Consider the following 24,063-nt stretch of genomic DNA (forward strand, 5'->3'; position numbering starts at 1 on the left):
TTCATTATGCTTTCCATTATATCTTGTACCATCTTTATCTTTGCATGTGAGAAATTACATTAAAATGCTTTATTTATAGAAGTCTTTCATTGGGAAGACTGAATTTTCTAAGGGGAGAAACCCAAAACTTGGCACAAAGTAGAGCCCAAATGTTTTTTGAACAAACTTGAGTCAAACAACAGAGCTTTTGGGTGAGTAGATAGAAACATGTTGAAGGGTGCCATCTTAACTCAGGCTGCCATAACAAAATACCATAGACTGGGTGGCTTAAACAACAGGAATTTATTTTCCCACAGTTCTGAGGCTGGAAGTCTGAGACAGGGCACCAGCATGGTTGGGTTCTGGTGAGGGCCCTTCCTGCCTTATAAGAAGAGGAAGAGATACCTGAGCTGCCTTCTCAGTGTGTCCTCGCATGGTGGAAAGAGCCCAGGTATCTCTTCCTTCTCTTATAAGTGCACCCATTGAATAGGATCAGGGCCCTACCCTTATGACCTTATGGTTTGCAAGTGGTCCCCGCCCCACAGATGTAGTTCTGAAATTGTTAGTGAATTCAGTGGGGGAAGTCTAATTGCTTTGGGGAAAATGAATGTCTGTGCGTCATGTTAGGGACAAAGTATACGGATACCTGCAATTTACACTGAAATACATCAGAAAATGAGGTGCACTGATGGGTAGAGAGAGGGACGACAGATGAATGGATTTGTGATAAAGCAAATGGAGCAAAATATTGATTGTAAAGTCCAGGCAGTGAGTGTATGGATTCACAGGACGGTTCTTTCAACTTTTCTTAGTGTTTGAAACTTTTTGGGATAAAATGTTGGGGAAGATACCTGTATTTTTTTAAGAACACATTTATTGGCTAGGCATTTCCATTATAGGTATTAAATCATTAACGTGAGCTTCCTAAACTTAACTGATTTTTTTTTCCTTCCTGCTCTTTCTCCTCCTGTCTTTATCTAGTCAGTTCCTTCAGCTCTTAGTTCATGCGATGTCCCTCCAGGAAATTTCCCCTGACCTTCCAGCCTGATACAGATATGTCTTTCTGTGTTCCCAGGGCACCACTTGCATACTTCTGCCATAGAATTTACTATCTTGTACTGTAATCATTTACTTACTAATCTGTCTGAACCACTAGTCTTTGAGTTTTTTGAAGGCAAAGACTGTGTTCTGGAATGTTTTTGGTACAAGAAAAAACAAACACAACAGTGGACTCTTTGTGGCTTAAATAGTTAGAAGTTTCTTATCTCTAATACCCTGTGTCATTGCCCGTTGGGTCTTCCTGCCCACTGCACAGACAAAACCAATTCACTGAGACCATGGTATTGCAGTAAAGAGAGTTCAGTGGACTCGAGGCTGGCCACATGGGAGAACTGGAATTATCAGTCAAATCAGTCTCCCTAAAGGCTCAGAGTTTAGAGTTTTTCAAGGATGTTTTGGTAGGCAGGGGGTTAGGGAATGGGTGCTGCTGGTTGGTTGGGGATGCAATTATAGGGGTGTAGAAAATGGTGCTTGTGCCCTGAGTCCACCTCTGGATGGTGGCGAGGAACCACAGGACTGGTTGAGTCATAAGTCCATGTGGGGTCAGTCTGAAAAACATCTCAAAAGACCAATCTTAGGTTCTGCAATACTGATGTTATCTATAGGAGCAACTGGGGTAGTCCACATCTTGTGACCTCTGACCACATGACTCCTGAGCAGTAAGGGATTATAGGAAGGAGGCCTATATTTTAGCAGAACTCAGGCCCCTCCCATAATCCTAATCTCCTGGCCTAATCTACTAGTTTTATAAAGGCAGTTTCAGTCCCTGAACAAGGAAAGGATCAATTTTAGGGAGGGACTATTATTATCCTTGTTAAACTAGAAATTCCTCTCAGGGTTGGTGTGGCCTATGCCCAGGAATAAGAGAAGACGCCGACCTGTGAGACCAGAGGCAAGATGGAGTCAGCACGTTCAGCTTCTTTCACTGTCAGAATCTTTGCAAAGGCAGTTTCACCCAAAGTCTGGAGGTTGCTGTTTCTAGGATTGGTTCAGTGAGGGGCATGTGGTCAGCACCTCTACCTTCCCTGTTCTTTCCCTTAATTATGCCAAGTTGACTGAAGCAGTGATACAGGCTGGAAATATCCACCATGGTTATTTCAGTTTTTGAACTTTAAGCACAGATATTTTGGGAAGTATTGGCGTGTGTTGAATAGTTTTCAATTCATTTATTATTTCTTCTAGAGAAATTGACTTGTTTTTGAAAACAGCAGTTCAGAATTAGATAACTACACGTGTTTGAAAGGATCCCCCCCAACCTGGAAAAATATCCTTTTCAGACAGCCATAATAATTCATAGAACCAGGATTGATTCAGAGAAATTGTGTGACAGGTTGATGGTCTAGAGGTTCCAACCTCATTCACAAACCTCAGCCCTGTAGGAAACAGTGTGGACCAGAAATGAGGCCAGAAGTAGTTTCACCTTCCTAAACTCAAGCCTTTTGGGGAGGTCTGCCTCTTATTCCATTTATTCTATTTTAGCCACATTTCAGATGTGCTTACTTATCTAGTTACTTGCTTAGCTCACTTATTTAAAAAAAAAAAAAACACGTAATTTGCAAAGGGGGAGTGGAAAGAACGCCTGGTGTAGGCAGGCGGTCAAGAGTAGGGGGGAGAAGAGCAAATGTGATCTGGACTCCTGGCAGCCAAGGCCTTTCACTAACTGATGAGTGCCCTGAGGTTGTCAAGAGAAAGCTTGGTTATGTTCAGTCTGTGCTGTTTCAGAAGACAGAGAAATCTAATACATGAAAAGTAACTTGCAACACTACATAAATAATGGCCTCAAACAGGTTTTAAATATAGGAAGGTATAGATAAAATTCTGGTATACACAGTTAATAGTGAGTATCTCTGGGTGGTAGGATCATAGGTGCTTTTTATGTGTATTCTATAAATTTGCTATGAGCATCGTTACTTTTAAAATACTTAAAAAGTATCTTAAGCATTCAGAATGGTTCTTTTTCGACTCCATCAGGTCTTTCAATGATGTCATTTTTTTCACATTTTGCCTTTGTCTTTGTTAAAATTGATCAACTAATACTTTTTATAATATTTGCCTGAAGAGTCCTGCTTGTTACTGCCATTGACTCTCATGAATTGCGATTTGCTTGTGTTTTGTGAGCTGGAATTTTAGGCTTTAGCTATGAGACTCCCGAACACTCATTGCCCCTTGTTCCCCCAGAGAGGTTTCGTTTAGCATTGCCTGGGCCTCCAGCACTATGAGCAGCCTGGGACCGCTTTTCATGTTACTTCATTGGCTTTGGAGGAGTGTTGTGGGTATAGGTTTTCAGGGGAGAATTCCCTACAGCCAGAGCCCAGACAAGCTTCCTTGTCATTTTCCTCTGTTGGCGCACAGATGGTGTGCTCCTTCAAGGGTCTTGACTTCTCAGTTCTCAATTGAAAAGGTGTCTCAATTCTAACTGCTACCTTGTGTGTATGTCTGGTCTCCCAGCGATGTGAATGTGTGTGTGTGCATGCGCACACATGCACATGTACGTTAAATCCTAAATTACCAAGAACAGCAACCATCCAGAACTGCAGGAACTGCCGCTCTTACTGCTCTGATTCTCTCCTGTTTGGAGATCCTTACTTTCTTTTGAGCTCAGCTGTGCATTTAAGAGCAATTCTAAGCCTTGGCTGCTCATGAGGATCACCTGGGAATCTTTTAGACTTTCCCATGCCCAGGTTGCATCTCAGACCAATTATTTCAGAATCTAGGGTGGGACCCAGGTGTAAGGATGTTTCTGAAGCTCCCTGCATGATTCTGTTGTATAGCTAAGAATGGGAACCACTGATTTAAGATGATGTTGTTTTATTTCGCCCAGTGATGTGTGTGTGTGTTGTGTGTGTTTATTTTTCTAGTGGGGATGTTTTCAGGCTATCTCGTCAGCAGTAAGGGAAATAGGAGTCCACCATGTTGTAGTTAGAATGAACACTCTCGTAAAGTGGCCTCGTTGTCTGGAGTGACATCCAGAGTTCTTGGTCTCATGGCCAAGGAAATCAAGGATGCAGACACACCAAGGGTGAGGTTTAGAGCAGAAGTTGAATAGGAGAAAGAAAGAGAACGGTTCTCTCCCACAGAGAGTAGTCCTGGAAAAAGGGTTGCCATCCTGCAGTGAAATGCAGGGGTTTTTACAGATGTGCTAGTGGGGAGGCAGTATCTGATCTACATAGGGTGTGGAAAACCAGTTAGGACCAAGTGTGCCATCTGCATAAGGCATGACTCTCTGGCAGCACCCAACACAGTCTTTTACTATGCAGGCGAGTCCTCAGCCTGAGCTACTCTATGTTGCTTATTTCTTTCCTATTGCACATGTGCTAAAAATGGGGGAGGTGGAACCCCCATGGTGGACCTGCCTGGCCCCAGGTAGCCCTTCTATTGGTGCAGCCGCTGGCATGCAGCTGTGCAAGCCTCTGGCTTCCTTATCTATGTTTGTAACCTGATCTTCCAGGCTGCTCTTTTTTAGAAAAGAATTGATTTCTTGGGCTGTGTTTTGTTAGAAGGGAAGTTCTGGCCAGGTGCAGTGGCTCACACCTGTAGTCCCAGCATTTTGGGAGGCTGAGCAGGGGGTGGATCACTTGAGATCAGGAGTTTGAGACCAGCCTGGCCAACATGGTGAAACCCCATCTCTACTAAAAATACAAAAATTAACCAGGCAGGGTGGTGCGTGCCTGTATTCCCAGCTACTCAGGAGGCTGAGGCAGGAGAATCACTTGAATCCAGGAGGCAGAGGTTGCAGTGAGCCGAGATCGTTCCATTGCACTCCAGCCTGGGTGACACAGTGAGACTCTGTCTCAAAAAAAAGAAAAAAAAAAAAAAAAAAAGGAGGAAGTTCTGCCGAGGACTCTTTGCCCTCACTATCTGCCTAAATGGTCTCTTTCTACCTCCTGTATCACTCTTACAATTAGATGGGATGGAAAACAACATTGGTTCATTCCTACTGGGTGCTGGGTCTGTGCCTTGGTGTTTTCCATGTGTATCCTATTTAGTCCTCAGAACATTCCTGCAAGGTAGGTGGTGGTTGGTTTTATGCACATAAGAAAACTGGCTTGGAGACATTGAACTAGTTCTAGGGTCACGCAGCTCACAAATGGCAGAACCACACTCAGGCCTGCCAGATGCCCAAGCCCTGCCCTTTATTCTTGTGTTTTGGTATATGTGAAATAGATTTTTCCATACAAATTGGTTAAAATAAAGATTGGCACTTGGGTTATGGTAGATTCCAGGTCCCTGTTAAATATACTTACTTGGGATGCTTTGTTGTCCCATAATACTGGAGTTGCTCTACTCATTTTATCTTCCTTCTGATTAGGGCAAATTGATTTTGAGATTTCTCCTTTTAACTCTCATGACATGAAGGGGTATTTGTTCTTGAACTCACTTCTTTAATCAACCAGAGGGATGTGTGGGGCTGTGTAAGAGTGTGAGAGCATATGTGTGTGTGAGAAAGTGTATGAGAGCATAAGAGTGCATGGGAGCATGTGTGACAGCATGTGTGTTCTGTGAACATGTATGTGTTAGAGCATGAGAGCATGTGTGGTATGAGCATGTGAACATGTGTTACAGCATGTGAGATTGTGTGTGGTGTGAGCATGTGAGCATGTATGTGTGAGAGCATGTGTGTGGTGGCGTGAACATGTATGTGCGAGAGCATGTGAACACGTATGTGCATGTTAGAGCATGTGAGCCTGTGATATAAGCATGTGAACATGTGTTAGAGCATGTGAGAGTATGTGGTGTGAGCATGAACATGTATGTGTGGTATGAGCATGTGAACATGTTAGAGTGTATGAGTGTGTAGTTGTGTGTGTGTGAAAGCGTGAGTGCACCTATGAGAGGACAAGTGTGTGATAGTGTATGGAGTGTGTGTTGTGAGAGCATGTGAGCTTGTGAGTGTACATGAGAGCACAAATTTGGAAGTATGTTGTGAGAGCATTGTGAACGTGTTATGAGAGTGAATGTGTGTATATGGGTGTGTGTGATAGTGCGTGATAGTGTGAGTGTGAGCTTGTGTGAATGTGAGCATGTATGACAGCGTGTGCTAGCATGTGTGAGCCTGTGATAGTGTGTGAGAGCGTGTGAGAGCAAGTGTGTGAATATGTGTGTTTGAATGTGAGAACATGAGCATGTGTGAATGTGAGAACATGTGAGTGAAAATGAGTGTGTGAGCGTGTGTGTGAATGTGAGTGTGAGTTAATGTGAGCGTGTGTGAGCGAGTGTGAATGTGTGTGAATGTGAGTGTGTGAATAGGAGCATGTGTGAATGTGTGTGGGAGTGTGTGTGAGTGACCATGTGTGAATGTGAATGTGAGAGCGTGTGAGTGTGTGAATGTGAGCGTGTGTGAGTGTGAGCATGTGTGTGAATGTGGGCATGTGTGAGTGTGTTAGTGACCGTTTGTGAATGTGAATGTGAGAGCGTGTGAGAGCGTGTGTGAGCGTGTTGTGAGTGTGTGCGTGTTGTGGGGTAGAGGGTAAGAGGGCAAAGCGAGGAGTGAAGCTAAAGAGCTGGGGATTGAGGTCCCAAGCTGTTCTCCGCGGCAGCCGAGAACCGAGCAGAGAGGTAGGAAACTGGAGCTACGAGCGGTTTGGTCTCTGCCTCAGTGAGGCCCTGCTGAGGGTCTGATGATTTTTGGTGACTGGGTGTCCTCTCCACCCTGCCCAGTGAGGCGGGCGTGGGGTGTGCGCTCCTGTTTCTCCCCTCTAGCCTTGGCTTCGCCCCAGCTGTGCTGGGGTAAGTGACTTCCAGAGTTGTTGGAGGGCTCGCATGTCTGCCCTGAGCCTGAAAGGATTACTTTCGTGTTGGAATGTCTGGGTTAGTTAGGCTTTAATGGAGGATGTGAATGACATTTGGTTTTAGCTAGGTTGAAAGCAAATCGCCTCTAAGTCTTTGTCTTTGTCATCAGCAGCTCTTCAGTGGGTCATCTGTGTGTCACAGCCTCAGAAGACCAGCAAGATGGCTGCCAACAAGAGTAAGGGCCAGAGCTCCTTGGCCCTCCACAAGGTGATCATGGTTGGCAGCGGAGGCGTTGGCAAGTCAGCCCTGACGCTTCAGTTCATGTATGACGAGGTAAGCCGTGCTAGGCACAGACCACCTTCCGATGGCATTGGCCGTAGCAGTGTCCCTGCTCCCGCTGTTTCTGTGCCGGTCCTCCCGTACACAGGGGTTCACGGAGCAAGTCTGTGTTGAGGTGGCTTCTGAATAGCTTCCTAGGAAGGTCTAATCAGCATAAGATCTGGATTGCTGATTCTAGGTAAATAATTTCAACTCCGGCGGGGATGTGAGAGATCTCTGCTTGCATCGTTTCCATTGTTATACTTCGAGCTTTCTTTCTGACAAAAGCCCAGGGGAGGAGAGAGGAGCCTTTGTACAGATTTTCCAAACAACACAAGCATTTAGCCTTGCGATTGTCAGTCAATCGCAAAGTGAAAGAGAGTGAAAGGGGAGCTGAGCTGTCATACAACTTAATCCTTTCCCAAGTGATAGACATCAGATCCAGTTCTCCCGTGCGGCAAGGTAAAGCTTGCACTATCCTTGCCCAAAATTTACGTCACCTACTTAATGTGGATAACATCACTGGTGTTGAGTTCAGTGTGACAACACAGCCTTGATCCCCGGAGCTACAAAAGTCCCTGCTTGAGCTGTTTGCTAGGATACTTAGCCTACTGTGGGCTCTACATCTGCAGATTCAAGCAATGTAGAATGAAACGTTGCGGAATGAAAATATTCGGGAAAAAAAACCCAATGAAAAATAACAATGCAATGATAAAAACAATACAAATTGAAACATGCAGTGTAACAACTGTTTGCGTAGCCTTTACATTGTATTATGTATTATAAGTAATCTAGAGATGATTTAAAGTGTACGGGAGGATGTTACATGTAAATGCTGTGCCATTTTAAGTAAAGGACTTGAGCATCTGCAGATTTTGGTATTTGGTGGGGGTCCTGGAACCATTTCTCTAGGAATACCGAGGGATGACTGTAGTACAGGCAGGGAGAGTGTTCCGAGCAGAGCTTAAACCTCAGGGCCTCTCACTTGCATTGCGGCCACATGGCTTTATGAGATTTGCGAAAGAAAGCTATCACAACCACGTCAGTTAAGATCTCTACCTCTTTTCACTAGACTTTCCCGTTGTCCTGCTTCCTCTTATGCTGGGTGCAGCTGGAGTGGCCATGGGCATTTTCGGCCTCTAGCTGAGGGAATTTGTGTTGGGCTGGGTTAGGTGGGAATAGTGGTATGTGTTGGTGTGGTTTGGAGTCACGCGGCATGTGGCAATTATCGCTGGCTGCAGGAGTACTCCAACCGCCCACTGTGCTGACGTGTGAGCATCGTGATGTGAGGTGCAGGGCCGGGGTGGATCCCGATGTGAACCTGTCCTGTGGCACCTGACACAAGTGTGTGAGAGCTAGAAGCTAGAAACTGGGCCAGAAAAGTCTTTGAGATCTTACAGCTTGTACAGTGAAGCTCAATAGAGGTTTCCTAAATTTGGTAGTAATCCCAAAACTTTCCTTACTAGAAATGCCATGTAGTCACATGCACATGTATGTTTATTGCAGCACTATTTACAATAGCAAATACATGGAACCAACCCAAATGCCCATCAAAGATAGACTGGATAAAGAAAATGTGGCACATATACACCATGGAATACTACGCAGCCATAAAAAAGAATGAGTTCATGTCCTTTGCAGGGACATCGATGAAGCTGGAAACCATCACTCTCAGCAAACACAGGAACAGAAAACCAGACACCACATATTCTCACTCATAAGTGGGAGTTGAACAATGAGAACGCATGGACACAGGGAGGGGAACATCACATGCTGGGGCCTTTTGTGGGGCGGGGGGCAAGGGGAGGGAGAGCATTAGGACAAATACCTAATGCATGTGGGGCTTAAAACCTAGATGATGGGTCGATAGGTGCAGCAAACCACCATGGCACATGTATACCTACATAACCTGCATGTTCTGCACATGTATCCCAGAACTTAAAGTAAAAAGAAAAAAAAAAAAAACTCATGTAGTTGTGAAGCTGAAAGAACCTCTTCTAAGCTGTCAGAACAAAAGACATTTTCATTAACCATGCTAAAGGAAAGACTAAATTATTTTTTATTCTCTATAGGAATGTTTCAAAATCATTGGCATATGACAAGAAAAAGTATACAGCAAACAAAAAAGTAGAAGGTATTCTAGAGGTATGTCAGGCAGTTTAATTAATAAAAATATTGGTATTTTGCTGGATTTTGTGATGTCAGTGCTGTTTGTATTAGTTTTTTTATTACTGTATAATAATCACAAAGTTAGCAGGTTAAAACAACATACATTTGTCATTCCATAGTTTCCATGGGTCCAGAATTGGAGCCTCAGCTGAGTCCTCTGCTCAGAGTCCCACAAGACTCCAGTCAAGGTGTCAGCTGGGGCTGTGACCTCTTCTGAGGCGTGGGGGTCCTCTTCCAGGCTCCCTAATTGTTGGTAGAATTTAGTTCCTTGTGGGTGTAGGACACAGGTGCTCAGATTCTACAAGTTGCCCGCAGGCCCCTGCCATGTGCCGTCTCCATAGGCAGCTCATACCACAGTGGCTTGCTTCTCCAAGGCCGGCAGGACAGTCTCCAGTCTCCAGCCAGCCTAGACGGTCTTATAAAATGAAATGGAAACATGGGAGTATTCCCTTCGCCTCACTGAGAGTCACCCGGGGGTGAGATCGCTGGAGTACTCATCTTTAAAACTTTATAATGGATTATGATTTCTCATTCAATGTCAACATTTACTTTAATGTCCAGTATTACGTGTGTAATTTTGTATCTTAAGGAAGGGCCCCCATAATGAATAAGCTTCAAACCCAAACCTGGTTATCCTCCTGGGTCATGCTCCCCATGTCTTATAATGAGACACTTTTGTGTTTGGTACCTGCTTTTCTTTATCTTATTCTGGGGGGTCAAACTGGATAAATCTAATGTAATCTGCTGAATTTCCCCAAAACATTTTTGCATAAGAGAAGCAGGTTGGGAGATCTGCATCTGCTTTGGAGGTCTTTTGTTTGTTTTTGCTCAAAAACTTATAATTTGCTTACGAAAGCTTTTTTCTCCCCTATAACAGAGGTTGGGGAAGAGAGGGGGTGGTGAGTAGGGGAATTAGGATTAGGGAGATAGGATTAGGGAAGTAGTTGTTAACAGAGGTGAGAGAGGGGGATTTTGCTTCCCCAGGGAATATTCGTAAGTGCCTGGAGACATTTTTGGCCATCACAGCTTGGGGGAAGATGCTACCAGCATCTAGTGCGTGGAGGCCAAGGACGCACTCAGCATCCTACATCACACAGGACAGCCCCCAACCAAGTATTAGCCAGCACAAAATATCCACAATGCCACTGTTGAGAAACCTGCATTAGAGGCAGAGCCGTGGCAGATCCGAGGAGAGAAGATTCCCCTACAGTGTTAGTGATTGAGAGGCCCTGGGTTGCCAGTTCCAAGAGCAAGTTCAGATACAGAGCTGGGGCCGGGCGCGGTGGCTCACGCCTGTAATCTCAGCACTTTGGGAGGCCGAGGCGGGCAGATCACCTGAGGTCAGGAGTTCAAGACCAGCCTGACCAACATGGAGAAAACCCATCTCTACTAAAATTACAAAATTAGCCTGGTGTGGTGGTGCATACCTGTAATCCCAGCTACTTGGGAGGCTGAGGCAGGGGAATCACTTGAACCTGGGAGACGGAGGTTGCAGTGAGCCGAGATCGCACCATTGCATTCCAGCCTGGGGAACAAGAGCGAAACTCCATCTCAAAAAAAAAGATAACAGAGCTAGCACTGCTGAGGAGACTAGGAGAGCCTGGTCTGGAGGTTTCTGGGTGTGTGTGTGTTGGGGGGGGGGTGGGTAAGAGGAGGGGGCAGATGCATGCAGAAGATTCGAGAGTTTTTTCTCTTCTTTCTGTTCTCTTCACAGAGACCAGGGAAAGCTGTGCCTGGCCTTAGTCTGTTTTTCTCATGGGCTAACATACTTGAGAACTGGAAAGTGGCAGTTATTGAAGAAATTGTAAAATAAAATTGGGGCAAGGAAGGAATAGAAATGAAGTGATGTATGTTTGGGGGAGGAGTTCTAATCGATTTTCTAAAACGGTGCTAATAGAAACTTCCATGATGATGAAAATGTTCTGTATCTATACTGTCCAATACAAGTGGCTATTGTGCATTTGAAATGTGGCTGGTGGCTACTATATTGGACAGAATGGTTCTAGAATCATAATTTTTTAGCTCGAAGAGACCTTAGCAGTAATTGTCAAACCTAGCTGATTATAGAATTTCCTGGGAGACTTTAAAAAAAAAAAACACCTCCTGAATAATATTGGTGGAGTTGGAGAACTGGGACTCTTTCAATGGTGCTCTTCTGGTGGTTCTGCCGCGTGGCCAGGTGTGGCAACTCCTGCCTGAGAGATCATCTAGTCAGGAAATTGAGCTCTGTGTTCAGGGAGGCCGGCTGTCTAAATCAAGCTTGTCCAACCTGTGGCTCAGGATGACTTTGAATGTGGCCCAACACAGATTTGTAGACTTTCTTAAAACATTCAGAGATTCTTTTTGCAATATATTTTTTTAGCTCATCAGGTATCGTTAGTGTTAGTGTATTTTATGCGTGGCCCAAGACAGTTTTTCTGATGTGGCCCAGGGAAGCCGAAAGATTGGACACCCCTGGTCTAAAGTCTCCTGCACCATTCAGACTCTTTGTTCATAGTGCATGCTTAACCCTTATTTAAAATTTTTTAGCTTATGTGATGGAATTTTCATGAAGATTAGATTATGGAAGGAGCCATAGTCCCAGAGTCTTTATTCTTGTCTAAGCTCTGACTTTGAGAAAAATTGGAGGGAGCTGCCAGGGTGGCAGCAGTCAGATTTTAAGCTCCTTATGCTCGGCCTAACATACTCGTTTTTGCCTTTTTTGGGAGAGTAAGGTTGGGGATGGAGAGGCTTTGGCAGCAACCGTTTCAGACTTTCAGTCTCTGGCAGCTAGAGGAAAGTCAGCTTAGAAAGAAAGGGTCCGCGTGAAGTTTGTCTTAGACTCTTGGGCATCTGAAACTGAGCCATGCAGAGCTCTGCAAGGCCAGTAGGGGATACGTATGGTTCATGCTAATGGATACAAAGACTTGTATGGTTCATGCTAATGGATACAAAGACTTTGTGATTTTCTGTTTCCAGCTGAGCAATGTAAATAAACATCAGGGTTGTAATGGAATGTTGGGGTAATCAGCATACTTTTCATTGAGTACAGAGGTATGTAGGTACAGCAGGACATTCTGACTTCTGTGTCAAAGGAGCCAGTGGAACTCTGGCTGGCTTTATCCTTGGAAGCTCAGAAATATACAGTTGAGATAATTTATGGTAGAATTCAGAGATTTTCAGGGGAGAGTCGTGTGTTGGATTTTTTTGGCGTGTATTTTTCTTTTTGGAAAGGAGTTAAAAGAAGGACACTTGAAAGCACAGGCAAGTTTTCACATCTCTATTTGGAGATAATTTATTAGTACACGTTGAAGAGAACCTAATACTAAACATGTCTTAATATTTTTATTTTTGAGTAGCTGTTAACTGACAATACAAGGCTCTTTTTAACAGTCTTCCTCAAATAACCTTTAATTCACTTGGACATTTTCAATTCCATTTTTAAGTTAAAAAATTTTAAATCACAGCCTTATTAAGATGTAATGCACATATGAAATTCGCTCTTTTTAAAGTGTACAATTTTTTTTTTTGAGGTGTAGTTTTTCTCTTGTTGCCTAGGCTGGAGTGCAATGACAAGATCTTGGTTCACTGCAAGCGCCACTTCCCAGGTTCAAGTGATTCTCCTGCCTCAGCCTCCTGAGTAGCTGGGATTACAGGTGTGCACCACCATACCTGGCTAATCTTTTGTATTTTTAGTAGAGATGGGGTTTCACCATGTTAGCCAGGCTGGTCTCGAACTCCTGACCTCAGGTGATCTGCCTGCCCCAGCCTAAAGTGTACAATTTAATAGGTTTTTTTTATATATTCATACAGATGTGCAACCATCACCATTATCTAATTTTAGATCACTTTCATCACTCCAAAAAAAACCAACCTACGTATTAGTAGTCATTCCCCGTTATTGCTTCCCCGTCCCACCCCTGGCCTCCGGCAACTGCTTTCTGCTTCTATGGATTTGCCTATTCTGGACATTTCATATAGATGGAATCATACAATATGTGGCCTTTATGTCTAACTTCTTTCACTCAGCATCATGTTTTGAAAGTTGTTCCATGTTGCAGCATGCGTTGGTACTACTTCATTCCTTTCTCAAAAACCCACACCACTGAAAGCCTCTTGGTACACTGTGTTAGTTCATTCTCTTGATGCTGTGAAGAAATACCCAAGACTGGGTGGTTTATAAAGAAAAGAGGTGTATAGCCTCTTTTCTTCCACGGGGCTGGGGAGGCCTCAGGAAACTTACAATCATGGCAGAAGGGGGAGCAAACATGTCCTTCACAAGGCACCAGGAAGAAGTGCAGAGCGAAGTGGGGAAAAGCCCCTTATGAAACCATCAGGTCCTGTGAGAATGAACTCACTATCACAAGAACAGCATAGGGGTACCGCCCCCATGATCTCATTGTCTCCCATAAGGTCACTCCCCCAACACATTGGGATGATAATTCGGATTACAACCTAAATGATGAGATTTGGGTGGGGATGCAGAACCAGACCATATCATACATCTTGCCAAATTACTTTTCAGATGAATTTTATACTTCCGTTATGAATAAGAACTCCAGTTTTTTGATATACCTAATGTTAAATGACGAGTTAATGGGTGCAGCACACCAACATGCACATGTATACATGTGTAACAAACATGCACATGTATACATGTGTAACAAACCTGCACGTTGTGCATATGTACCCTAAAACTTAAAGTATAATTAAAAAAAAAAAAGAATTCCAGTTTCTCACCCTTGCAGGTGTTTGCATTATAATTTTATACTGACAATAATATTGCCAAGTGTTCTGCTCTGTGCCTGGTTTCCTCATCTGTAAATTGGCATATCTGCCCATATTGTTTAAAAACAAAAAATGGCAAAACAGAGCTATAAAGAACAGAAGTGTTATGTAAAATGTTACTTCTATAGTGTCCTGTTCATAGTGTGAAGTGCCCATATGTGGAATTTTGTTTTTTGGCAGATTTTATTCCCCTTAAGACTTTGTTAATTACCGATAATGTTTATTTCCTCAGTTTGTAGAAGACTATGAACCTACCAAAGCTGACAGTTATAGAAAGAAAGTGGTTCTTGATGGGGAAGAAGTTCAGATAGATATTCTGGACACCGCTGGGCAAGAGGACTACGCAGCCATTCGAGATAACTACTTTCGGAGTGGGGAAGGGTTTCTTCTTGTGTTCTCAATCACAGAACATGAATCCTTTACAGCAACTGCCGAATTCAGGTATGTCTGAAATGAAATAGCAGAAGCCCCCAGGAAGCTTTTTGCCTTTTCTCATATGTCTTAGGCCTATGAAGAATTTGGGGCTGAGCATACTAGGAGAGGGCTGAGCTTGTTCTCAGGAATAATTCTGTCTAAAGAATCTTCTGGGGCTTTCTGAATCTTGGCACATTATAGACTATGATGATTATAATCTCTTTGGGCTTTCCTGATCTGTGATTTCTGAATAAAATAATTTTAAGAGTCTTATTGTCCCCGAAAACAATGAAGCTATTCCATATAATCAAGAACATATAATTTTGTTCCTATAAATACTCAAGAGATTTTCATTGATAAATTAACCATCTATCCTTTAAATAATGTTACTAAAAAAAGTAGCAGGTTTAGTCTGTGTTGAAGGTTATGAAACAATGACCGGAGAGTGAAAGATGGGAGTCAAAATGACCATTTGCTGCTACTTAAGGACTTTCAGCACAGTGGAGGGACGAGAACGCGGCTTTAGAGTCAGGAGACCTGGTTTGAATCCCTGCCTTGCCGCTCACTGACCATGGGCAAGTTTACTTAGTGTCAGGATTTTGTTTCTTTCTCTGGAAATGCACTTGTGAGTTGAGAAATGAAATGAAAGGATGTATTAGACTGTGAATTTCATGTGGGCAAGAACCTGGCTACCCTCCATTGTCCCCTGTCACAGTGTAGACACATGGTGCTTCCATAGTGAGTAGAATATCCATTGTTATTTATTTTAAAATATGGCAACTATTCTCCATGAAGGTGTTAGAGAAGAAAGAAAAAGAAAATATAGCAGTGAAAAGAATACCTTCAGTTCATTTTGTTATAAAGAAATAGCCTTTTGGGCATAATTCTTATGCTCTATAAATGTCTCTTTACCCCATGCCCTTCCCATTTCTCCTACATAATTGAGTTTTAAAAAATCTGTTCTTCTTATAAACATATCTATCTAGATGGACTTTTTAAGAAGCAGATCTAGAGTTTAGTAGGGAACTGAAGAGAAAAAACCCAAAAATCAAATCAGTTTTTTTCATTCTTCAGCAAGTTCTGGTCTGACAGTAAGGTGGTCAGCCAGAGGTGAAAAGGAGAAAGCTAGCTATCCTTCCAGGACTTGGATGGAAGCATCACTGAGCCAGGGAGGCCTCGGGTGAGCACAGGTCACCCAGCAGGGCTAGTGAAAGATAATAGGGAGGTGCCTCAGTGATGCTTCATAGCTCCAGGCTTCAGAGTCGAAGACCTACTTTTCTGGAAGCAGAGTGCGTGTGGTGCAGTGACTAGTTAAGTGACTATGACTCATTATGAGAAGTTCTATTAATTTTTAGACATTTCAGACCTTCCTAAGGGCTGCTCTGTTTGAATGTAGCCCATGTATTTATAATTGTTTGCATCTGCGTAGTCCTGTTTTTAATGCCTCATAGAGGGTAAAACAGGACAGATGCACATACTCTCTTCTTTTCTTCCCTGTCCCGAGCCTTTTGATTTCCTGTTGTTCTGTGACTTACTTAGAAGGGAAGTGGGCAGGCGAGTTCTCTGCAGAGGATATGGAGAAATACAGGTATTTCAAGTGCCCCTTGTCCTCTCCTCAGTCACCACACATGCACAGATAGCACTCGGGCGTTCTCACAGAGTTGGAGCAGGGCTCCCCTCATCGTGGAAAAGGGTTTTGGTTGTTAGGTAGAAAGAGAGATCCTTAGAAGAAAAAGGACAGATGAATACCTAAAACCAGAAAGAAGGGGAAGTTGACCTCTGCGTAGGTTTCTCATGTTGTTGGGAACAGAAGAATGCAGGTCGATTATCTGAGCCCTGTGGCTAAACTCAAGTCACTTTACTTCATGTCTGTTAGCAGTTTTAAAACAGCATTTGTGTACTATCTTCCAAATAGAAAGGCCCCAATGTAAAATGACATGTGAATATGCTGTCTTCCTTGAAACTTTTCCTGGAAAATATTTTATGAACTAAGATAAGTTCTGTCATAAGAGACCAGAACTTGGTACTCCCATTTTTGGATCGATACGTTTATCAATGAGGTAATTTTGTGTGCCCCTGCAAGACTAATGAGCCAGAAAGCTATCAGTTTTTATTGTTCATAGTTTATAATGATCACATGACTTCAAATGTATCATGTTCTTTGACCCCAGTTCAAATGTAGGCTATAACAAGGCTACACAAAGCCAATTTCAAGCATCTTTTCATCTTTTTTAGTTTGTCTTAAAATATTTGGTATCTGGCACTTAAATTGACTACATGAAAATTTTAGTTTTTTTTGTTTTTTGTTTTTTGTTTTTTTTTGTAGATACAAGTCTCCCTATGTTGCCCAGGCTGGTCTTGAACTCCTGGGCTCAAGTGTTCCTCCCTCCTCAGGCTCCCAGAGTGCTGGCATTACAGATGTGAGCCACCACGCCTAGAAAATATTTTTATTATTGTGAAATGTTACCCTATACCATATAAAAATCAATACAGATCTCTACAAAATACATTTTTGAAGGGGACTCTTTTTAGAATGTATTGGCATATAAAAGTAGAAATATTCTCATGGGACCAAAATAATGGAAATGGGGTATTTAATTTTTTTAAATATTTAGTTTTGATTAGTACTTTCAGATAGCTGATAATTTTTAGTAGACGTAAAATTTAATATGCTATGAGTAATGGTATTTTTGTAGAAGACACTTTTGAAGTACTTTTCCATAGGGCTTGTCGTATTTCCTTTCATTTTTTTCACTTTGTAGTAGAAAAATGGTACGTATTGGAATGTGATTACTGCCTAACATATCTGTCTCGATTCTGTGGCCTATAACATTACTGTATCTGCATGGAAACTGGGGATGGGATGACATACTTGTCGTGTACACATGCAGATCTAATCAAAACTGAAGTTTCAAAACAATACAATATTCACCTTTCCTACTTGAGATTCCCTTGGATATTTCTGATCTGGTCAGTTCTATTCTATAATCTATTTCACTGCGGCGGGGAGCAACTGCTGGTTGTGACCCACTAGATTGGTTTTGTGATCCACTAATAGGCTGCCACCTTCCATATAGAAAACACTGGATTTCATAGCTTTTATGTCACAAACAAATATTTTCAGGGGAATTAAGCATTTTATGGAGATAGTTCCCTTAGCTTGTTTTTATTGCAGAGATTGACCATTTTTCTTCTTTTTGTTTTTTTTTTGTGTGCATAAGTTGGGGACCCTGTTGTGATGTAAAATCCTGGGCTCCTATCCAGACACTTACTTCTGTAAGACTGAGCCCAGAAATCTGCATTTGTGATGAGCATCCCAGGGGATTCTGATGTGGGCAAACTGAGAAGCATACTTGGAAAACACTTGTCTTGCTCATGACTGCCTCTAGGGAGTGCTTTCTCAGAACGTGCCCTAAATCTAGTGATTTTTTTTTTTCCTTCTGCCTTAGGAAAGCCTTTTATTTTAGATGGGTTCACAAAACCAGGGTTCGTTCTTTAGTTTTTTTAGCTGCTGTATTTTTGGTGTAACACCTTAGGGAACAGATTCTCCGTGTGAAGGCTGAAGAAGATAAAATTCCACTGCTCGTCGTGGGAAACAAGTCTGACCTAGAGGAGCGGAGGCAGGTGCCTGTGGAGGAGGCCAGGAGTAAAGCCGAAGAGTGGGGCGTGCAGTACGTGGAGACGTCAGCGAAGACCCGGGCCAACGTGGACAAGGTAGGCGTGAATTCTGTGTATTTCTCAGAAACAGACCTGAGAAACAGCAGAATGGAGGCATCTCATCTGCTGGGTTTTAGGGAACCATTTATGAAAACTAGGTGAAGATTCTGATTCCTATGAATGTCTAAGCCATTATCATGATTATAATGAGAAACATTGAGAGGATGTCACCTTGTATTTCAGACAACTCACAGAACCTTTTACTTTGTCATGAGGCTTCATTAGAGTATGCTTAATGTGTTCTTTTGGGTTTTTCTTTTTTGAGACAAAGTCTCACTGTGACACCAGGCTGGAGTGGTGTGATCTCAGTTCACTGCAACCTCTGCCTCCTGGGCTCAAGCAATCCTCCTACCTCAGCCTCCCAAGTAGCTGGGACTACAGGTGTGCACCACCACATTGGCTGTTTTTTGTGGAGATGGGGTTTCACCATGTTGCCCAGGGTGGTCTCAAATTCCTGGGCTCAAGTGATCTGCCTGCCTTAGCCTCCCAAAGTGCTGGGATTACAGGTGTGAGCCACCACACCCGGCGGACTGTGCTTACTGTTGGTGTGGTCCTGGGAAGGATGGTGGGACGAGGCCATTGGTTTGTGAAGGCTGGGCTGGAGGGATGGACGTCATTAGCTTCTGTGTGTGCTCTCACCTCCCACAGCCTTGCTCTTCAGGAGCAGGGTGGGCGGGCCTGGCTGCTTCTAGGAGGTTCCCCTGGAGGTGCCCTTGAAAGATACGTGGAGCTTCTTGATTTTGCTCTCATTGAGTTATTGGTCAGTTTTGTTCTTTTCACCTTACTGTTCACTGACAGAGCCACAGTGTTCCATCTTTGTAGTGTAGTCTCTAAATAGTATTTGCTCTCAGAAATCAAATCTCTGGGATCTCTTTTTTTTTTTAATCTCTTATCCCATCCCAGCATACTTTCTCATTCAAATCTCTGAAGCTAATAAAAGGGTGACCTTGAGTGACAATGATGAATGCTGACAATTTGAAAATCCACCTATCAGGGATTGCTATTGTTAGGCCTTTTTTCTTTTTAAAATTAAAGTTCAAGGTGGTTGCCACACAGCTAAAATTTTAACGCTGTACCTTAAAGATGAGGCTTTCTGCCTTGACCTCATTCACTAGCTCTCACTGCATATCCATGTGCTTGTAGAATCTAAGCACATAGCACTTTGGCGGCCACACAGTGGACACGTCTGCTTTTTGTTCTGCAGCATCAGCATCTGAATCCCCTATATCCTGTCTTCTGTTTCTCTTTCTTGTGCAGAAACATTCCCCTTTGCTTCATTACCTGACAAGGGAGAGATTTTTATCCAAGCTTTATTTTCACTTGAAGCGATGCTAGAAGAACGTTGGTATTTAGAACGTCGGTATTAGAAGGGGTTTGCTTTAGACGCACTTCGGCAAGATGCATCTATGTGTATGTATCGTACATAAAAACATGTATCTTAGGAGACATATACATATAGGATAGATATACATATAGGATACATATATTCTACAGCCTAAGTCCGTTTAGTTGTAATCTGCAATGGGAAGCGCGCGTTCCGTCGTCAGCTTTTCTTTATATTGTCATCTCTCAACTCTTACGCTCTTATATTATTGTGCTACTTAAAATATTTGTATTAAATTATTTTCCAGCTGTGGAAACCACACAGGAAATCCAGAAATATGGCTCATTTTAAAAAAATCAGGGAGACTCTCTCAGCTTGGAACTGTGGATGTGTATTTCCTGGATGGGTTGTCGCGTGGGGGGTCTGTGTTGTCATCTCCCCTTGTCTGCTGGACCAGCTTGACCTGCCAAACAGGAACCAGCAGAGACTTATGACTGGCAGCATTGTATTCACTTGTAAAGAATTTCTATGAAAGGTGTGATAAGATCAGCCCGTGAACAACTTTGTCATCATTTTAACTTGGATGCACTCCATTCCCCTCCTCTTGTCTTTTGCTGTTAGGACAAAAAGACAAACCTGTAGCATTTGAAACTGTTCACTGTTGCTGTCTTGGGCAGTGCTTTCCTGAGAGGCTGGCAAGAAGGGATGTTTGGGTTGGCCTGATCTAGCTGGGGGCTGGGGTTGGGGGTGCTTTTCTGTGCCTGGAGCTAGTGGTAAATGCATGTGGGGCCCCACACTCCAGAGGCTTGATCTTGCTTCTCACCAAGAAGAAGGTGTGGCCATGAAGGAGCTTGTGGTTTTGTGTGAATGTCTGAAGATAAGGGCTGTGCTCAGTCCCACACTTGCAGTCTCCGTCATTCTCTATGAGAAATCTCAAATGTCTCTTCGTAGGATTCATATTTTGTCTGCTTGGGTATAATCAGTCCTCTGGCATGATTGCTGGTAGCAGAGGGCAAAACCCAAACTACTGTGACAAAAGGATAATCCATATCTAAGTAACACACTGACCTTCAAAGGACAAGTCTCATCAGTTCTTGATAAAGTTCCTCTCAGCTGACATCACAAGGGTCGGAGGAGTGGTTGTCCTGAGACTGAGGGTGGGGGAGTGTGTGTGGGGAGGGATAGGGTGGCCAGAAGGACATCTCTCATCCTCCATCTTCTCAGTCGCCTAGTGCAGGAGCTTTAGTTGTTGATGCTTTACGCCCTCCTTCTCCCATCCTACTGCCTCCCCAGGGTGGCTGTTGTGGAGTTAGCTGGGAAAGCTGTCATGCATAATGATGTTCCAACCTCCGTGGGGTCCTTGTAAGGATTAAATCAGATGCAGGGGTGTCAAGAGCACCTGGGAGCAGGGACTCATTATGGCATTCTTCCCTTCCCTGGTGGTTGGAAATGCTAGAAAGTCTGCTTGCTGTTATTACTCTCAATATTTGTAAATTTTATAAATGTATAGATCTGTTATATGCAAAAATATGTCTTACCCTTCATCACACTTACTGTAAGATTTTATCATTTTGAAAGCCGCTGTTAGGCCGGGTGCAGTGGCTGACGCCTGTAATCCGAGCACTTGGAAGGCTGAGGTGGGCATTGCTTGAGCTCAGGAGTTCAAGACCCGCCTGGGCAATATGGGGAGACCCTGTCTGAATTAAAAAAAAAAAAAAAAAAAAAAGCTGCTGCTGCATGGCAGTGACAGTACGATGATTCTGTCCTTGGCTTGAGCAGTTGTGTGATACGAGCAGTTGTATGAGAGATGTTTGCTTTGTATAATTAGAATTTTTTAAGGTTAATTTTTCTTATTTGCCCCAGAGCTATTGTTTCTGTTGACATATGGTTTATAAAAATCAGTTTGACTTTATGCTTTAAAATGTAACTACATATCCTGCTTAGTCAAATTATTTCATTGAATCCTTAAATGCTGTGTTCACAGTGTCAGGTTAACAAAAGAAAAAAATCATTAAATGGCTCTTTCTTCACTATTCTTTTTACTCTTTCCTCCTCACCCCCAGGTGTTCTTTGACCTAATGAGAGAAATCAGAACAAAGAAGATGTCAGAAAACAAAGACAAGAATGGCAAGAAAAGCAGCAAGAACAAGAAAAGTTTTAAAGAAAGATGTTGCTTACTATGAGTGTCAAGGTGACGGATGAAGCCAGCTGCTCCTAAGGACACAGGGCTGGGTTGGTAAAGAGAAGGCTATGGTTAACTTCTTGCTTGTGCTTCCCACTCTCCCCAACTTCATTCACTCAAACTTCTTTAAATGGGGAAAAATATTTGTGACTCAGTGGCTGGCAGAAGAAATAAGCCCATGCAAGTGGAAGGGCTGCTTTGTCAGGAGGTTGTGGAGTTTCTTTCTTCTCCCCTTCTTCCCTCCCAAAAGCTTAGCTATGTATGAAGTGCCACAGATAGGAAACAGCTGTTAATTACAAAGAGAAAGAATTGTCATAGCATCTTATTTTGTTCCTAGTTTTATAACATTACCATCCTTCGTTTCGAACTACAGATGTTGTAGTGGGTTTCGGAGGAGGGAGTGGAGTAAGATGCCTTCCCACTTTTATCAGTTTAGTAGTAGTACTGAGAAAAATCCCTTCAGCTCTAAGAACACTGAAAAATCCACCGATTTTTTGGGTAAGCTTCTTGGCAATACCCTGTGGATCTGAAACAGCTAAAGAAATGAATTTGAATTGCGCCAGATAGGTCAATACCAAGCTTCTGATTCCTCCTCACATATGAAAAGTGAAAGTTGTGAGTTGTTTTCCTCTTATTTAAACATTGGCCTATTATAATCTGTGTTGGTTATTTTTCTCCTGTAAGCATCCTGATTTTTATGTAGGGACTTTTCTTTGGCAGACCAAGTGAAGACTCAGGAATGGTGTGCATTATAAATGACACACGTTGCCACTCGTGTAGATATTTTTAAGTTCTTTGGCTAAGTCCTCTCCTAACTGCCTGTCCTCTGGTTAGGCCCCTCCCTCTCCACTAGTGGTGAATGCATGTGTCTGTCTGATCAGCATCACTGCACACGGAGGTCTAGTGAGCCTCTTGCTAAGTGTCACACACACTCTTCCCAAAGACGTGATGAGTTAAAGTTGTATTCTGAAATCGTGAAGCCAGAGCCTGTGCCAGACCTTCTGCTACCTCTCATAGAATTGCTCTGTAATTCTAAATTTAAAATTAGAAGTAGAGAGAGATAAAGCCATCGCCCCTTTGCCTCTGAGAATTGGCTGCTGTTTCTAATATAATTATTTTCTAAGATAGCCAGATAGTTAGAAAAAGATTTTCATTGATGACATATCTTTAAACTTTCTTGCATCAGTATTCTAAATTGAGCAAACTAAAAGATTTTCATCAGGAAAGGAGCACTGTGGTAAAAGCCCAGTATTCACATTTTTTCCCCATTTTTCAGAAGCAACATTTCATATATAGGTGCCAAAAGTGAATCGGGGTGTGGAGAGTGGGAACCTTTTGAATTTATGATTATCACAGAGATGGTAGAAATTATGATCTGACTGGAAAACAATCCTGTATCCCCTCCCAAAGAATCATGGGCTTTTTTTTGAATAAAAAAGCAGGCAAATAGACTTTCTCGGGATTTCAGCCGTCTTATTTTATCCTTTTGTCATACATGTGAAATGCAAGTACTGAAGGAATGGCCAGTTATTCATTATTCTTGTCAGGCGTTCTTCAATATCTGACAAACTATTTCAATTAATACTCGAGTTGAGGGAAATCAAATGGTAAGTATCAACAGTCCTTTAAACTTCATCTTTCCTCCATCTCTTCTTAAAATTTAAAAAGTTGAGGGTAATGACACTCTTGAATTTTTGAAACAAGCTTTTTGTTTTCATCCTAGTTTGCCATCCATTTGATACCAGTTCTAGTCAAGAGTGGGTAAGTTTGAGCCGATCACAGTGGCTCACGCCTGTAATCCCAGCACTTTGAGAGGCTGAGGTGGGCAGATCACCTGAGGTCAGGAGTTCGTGACCAGCCTGAGGGAAACCCCATCTCTACTAAAAATATACAAAAATTAGCCGGGCATGGTGGCGGGCGCCTGTCATCCCACCTACTTGGGAGGCTGAGGCAGGAGAATCGCTTGAACCCCAGAGACAGAGGTTGCAGTGAGCCGAGGTCGCGCCATTGCACTCCAGCCTGGGCAACAAGACTCTGCCTCCAAAAAAAAAAAAAAGGTAAATTTGGAATATGTACAAATGAATTAAAGATGTTATGACTTGTTTCATGCTATAGAAATTATACTTGATATATTCTATTAGTATATTTCTAAAATTTAATTGGATAGCCATTAGAAATGGATCTTCTAACAAAATAACTTATGAGATTCTTAGCTATTGAAAAATAATGAAGCCGTGCTGCTTATAGATTTGAAACACAGTCACTAAATGTTTAGATGTTATGTCCATAGCTTAGTGCTATTTTAAAAAAATATTTATTTTAGAATTATTTGAGCACCTACTTGGTGTCGAGCTCTATTCTAGGTGCTGGGGATGTGGTGTTGAACAAGATAGGCAAGATCTCC

The 24,063-nt window shown here is 42.7% G+C and overlaps 1 protein-coding gene across 5 annotated transcripts in view; it reads left to right on the forward strand.

The window, feature by feature from the left end:
* RALB (RAS like proto-oncogene B) overlaps positions 1-23,110 on the forward strand; it is a 42,544-nt gene extending 19,434 nt beyond the window's left edge. For 3 of the 5 annotated variants that reach the window (XM_016949614.4, XM_063791035.1, XM_054678903.2), the window contains exons 2-5: positions 6,941-7,101; positions 14,255-14,463; positions 17,973-18,150; positions 21,541-23,110. In XM_016949614.4, coding sequence (XP_016805103.1) covers positions 6,988-7,101; positions 14,255-14,463; positions 17,973-18,150; positions 21,541-21,660 — 621 coding nt within the window. In that variant the 5' untranslated portion in view covers positions 6,941-6,987 and the 3' untranslated portion in view covers positions 21,661-23,110. Of the gene's footprint in view, positions 1-6,937; positions 7,102-14,254; positions 14,464-17,972; positions 18,151-21,540 lie in introns of all 5 variants that reach the window. The other 2 variants (XM_016949615.4, XM_063791036.1) reach the window with 1 other exon arrangement.
* The last annotated feature ends 953 nt before the right edge of the window (positions 23,111-24,063 follow it).

This window comes from Pan troglodytes, chromosome 13 (assembly GCF_028858775.2).
Source record: "Pan troglodytes isolate AG18354 chromosome 13, NHGRI_mPanTro3-v2.0_pri, whole genome shotgun sequence".
NCBI lineage: Eukaryota > Metazoa > Chordata > Mammalia > Primates > Hominidae > Pan > Pan troglodytes.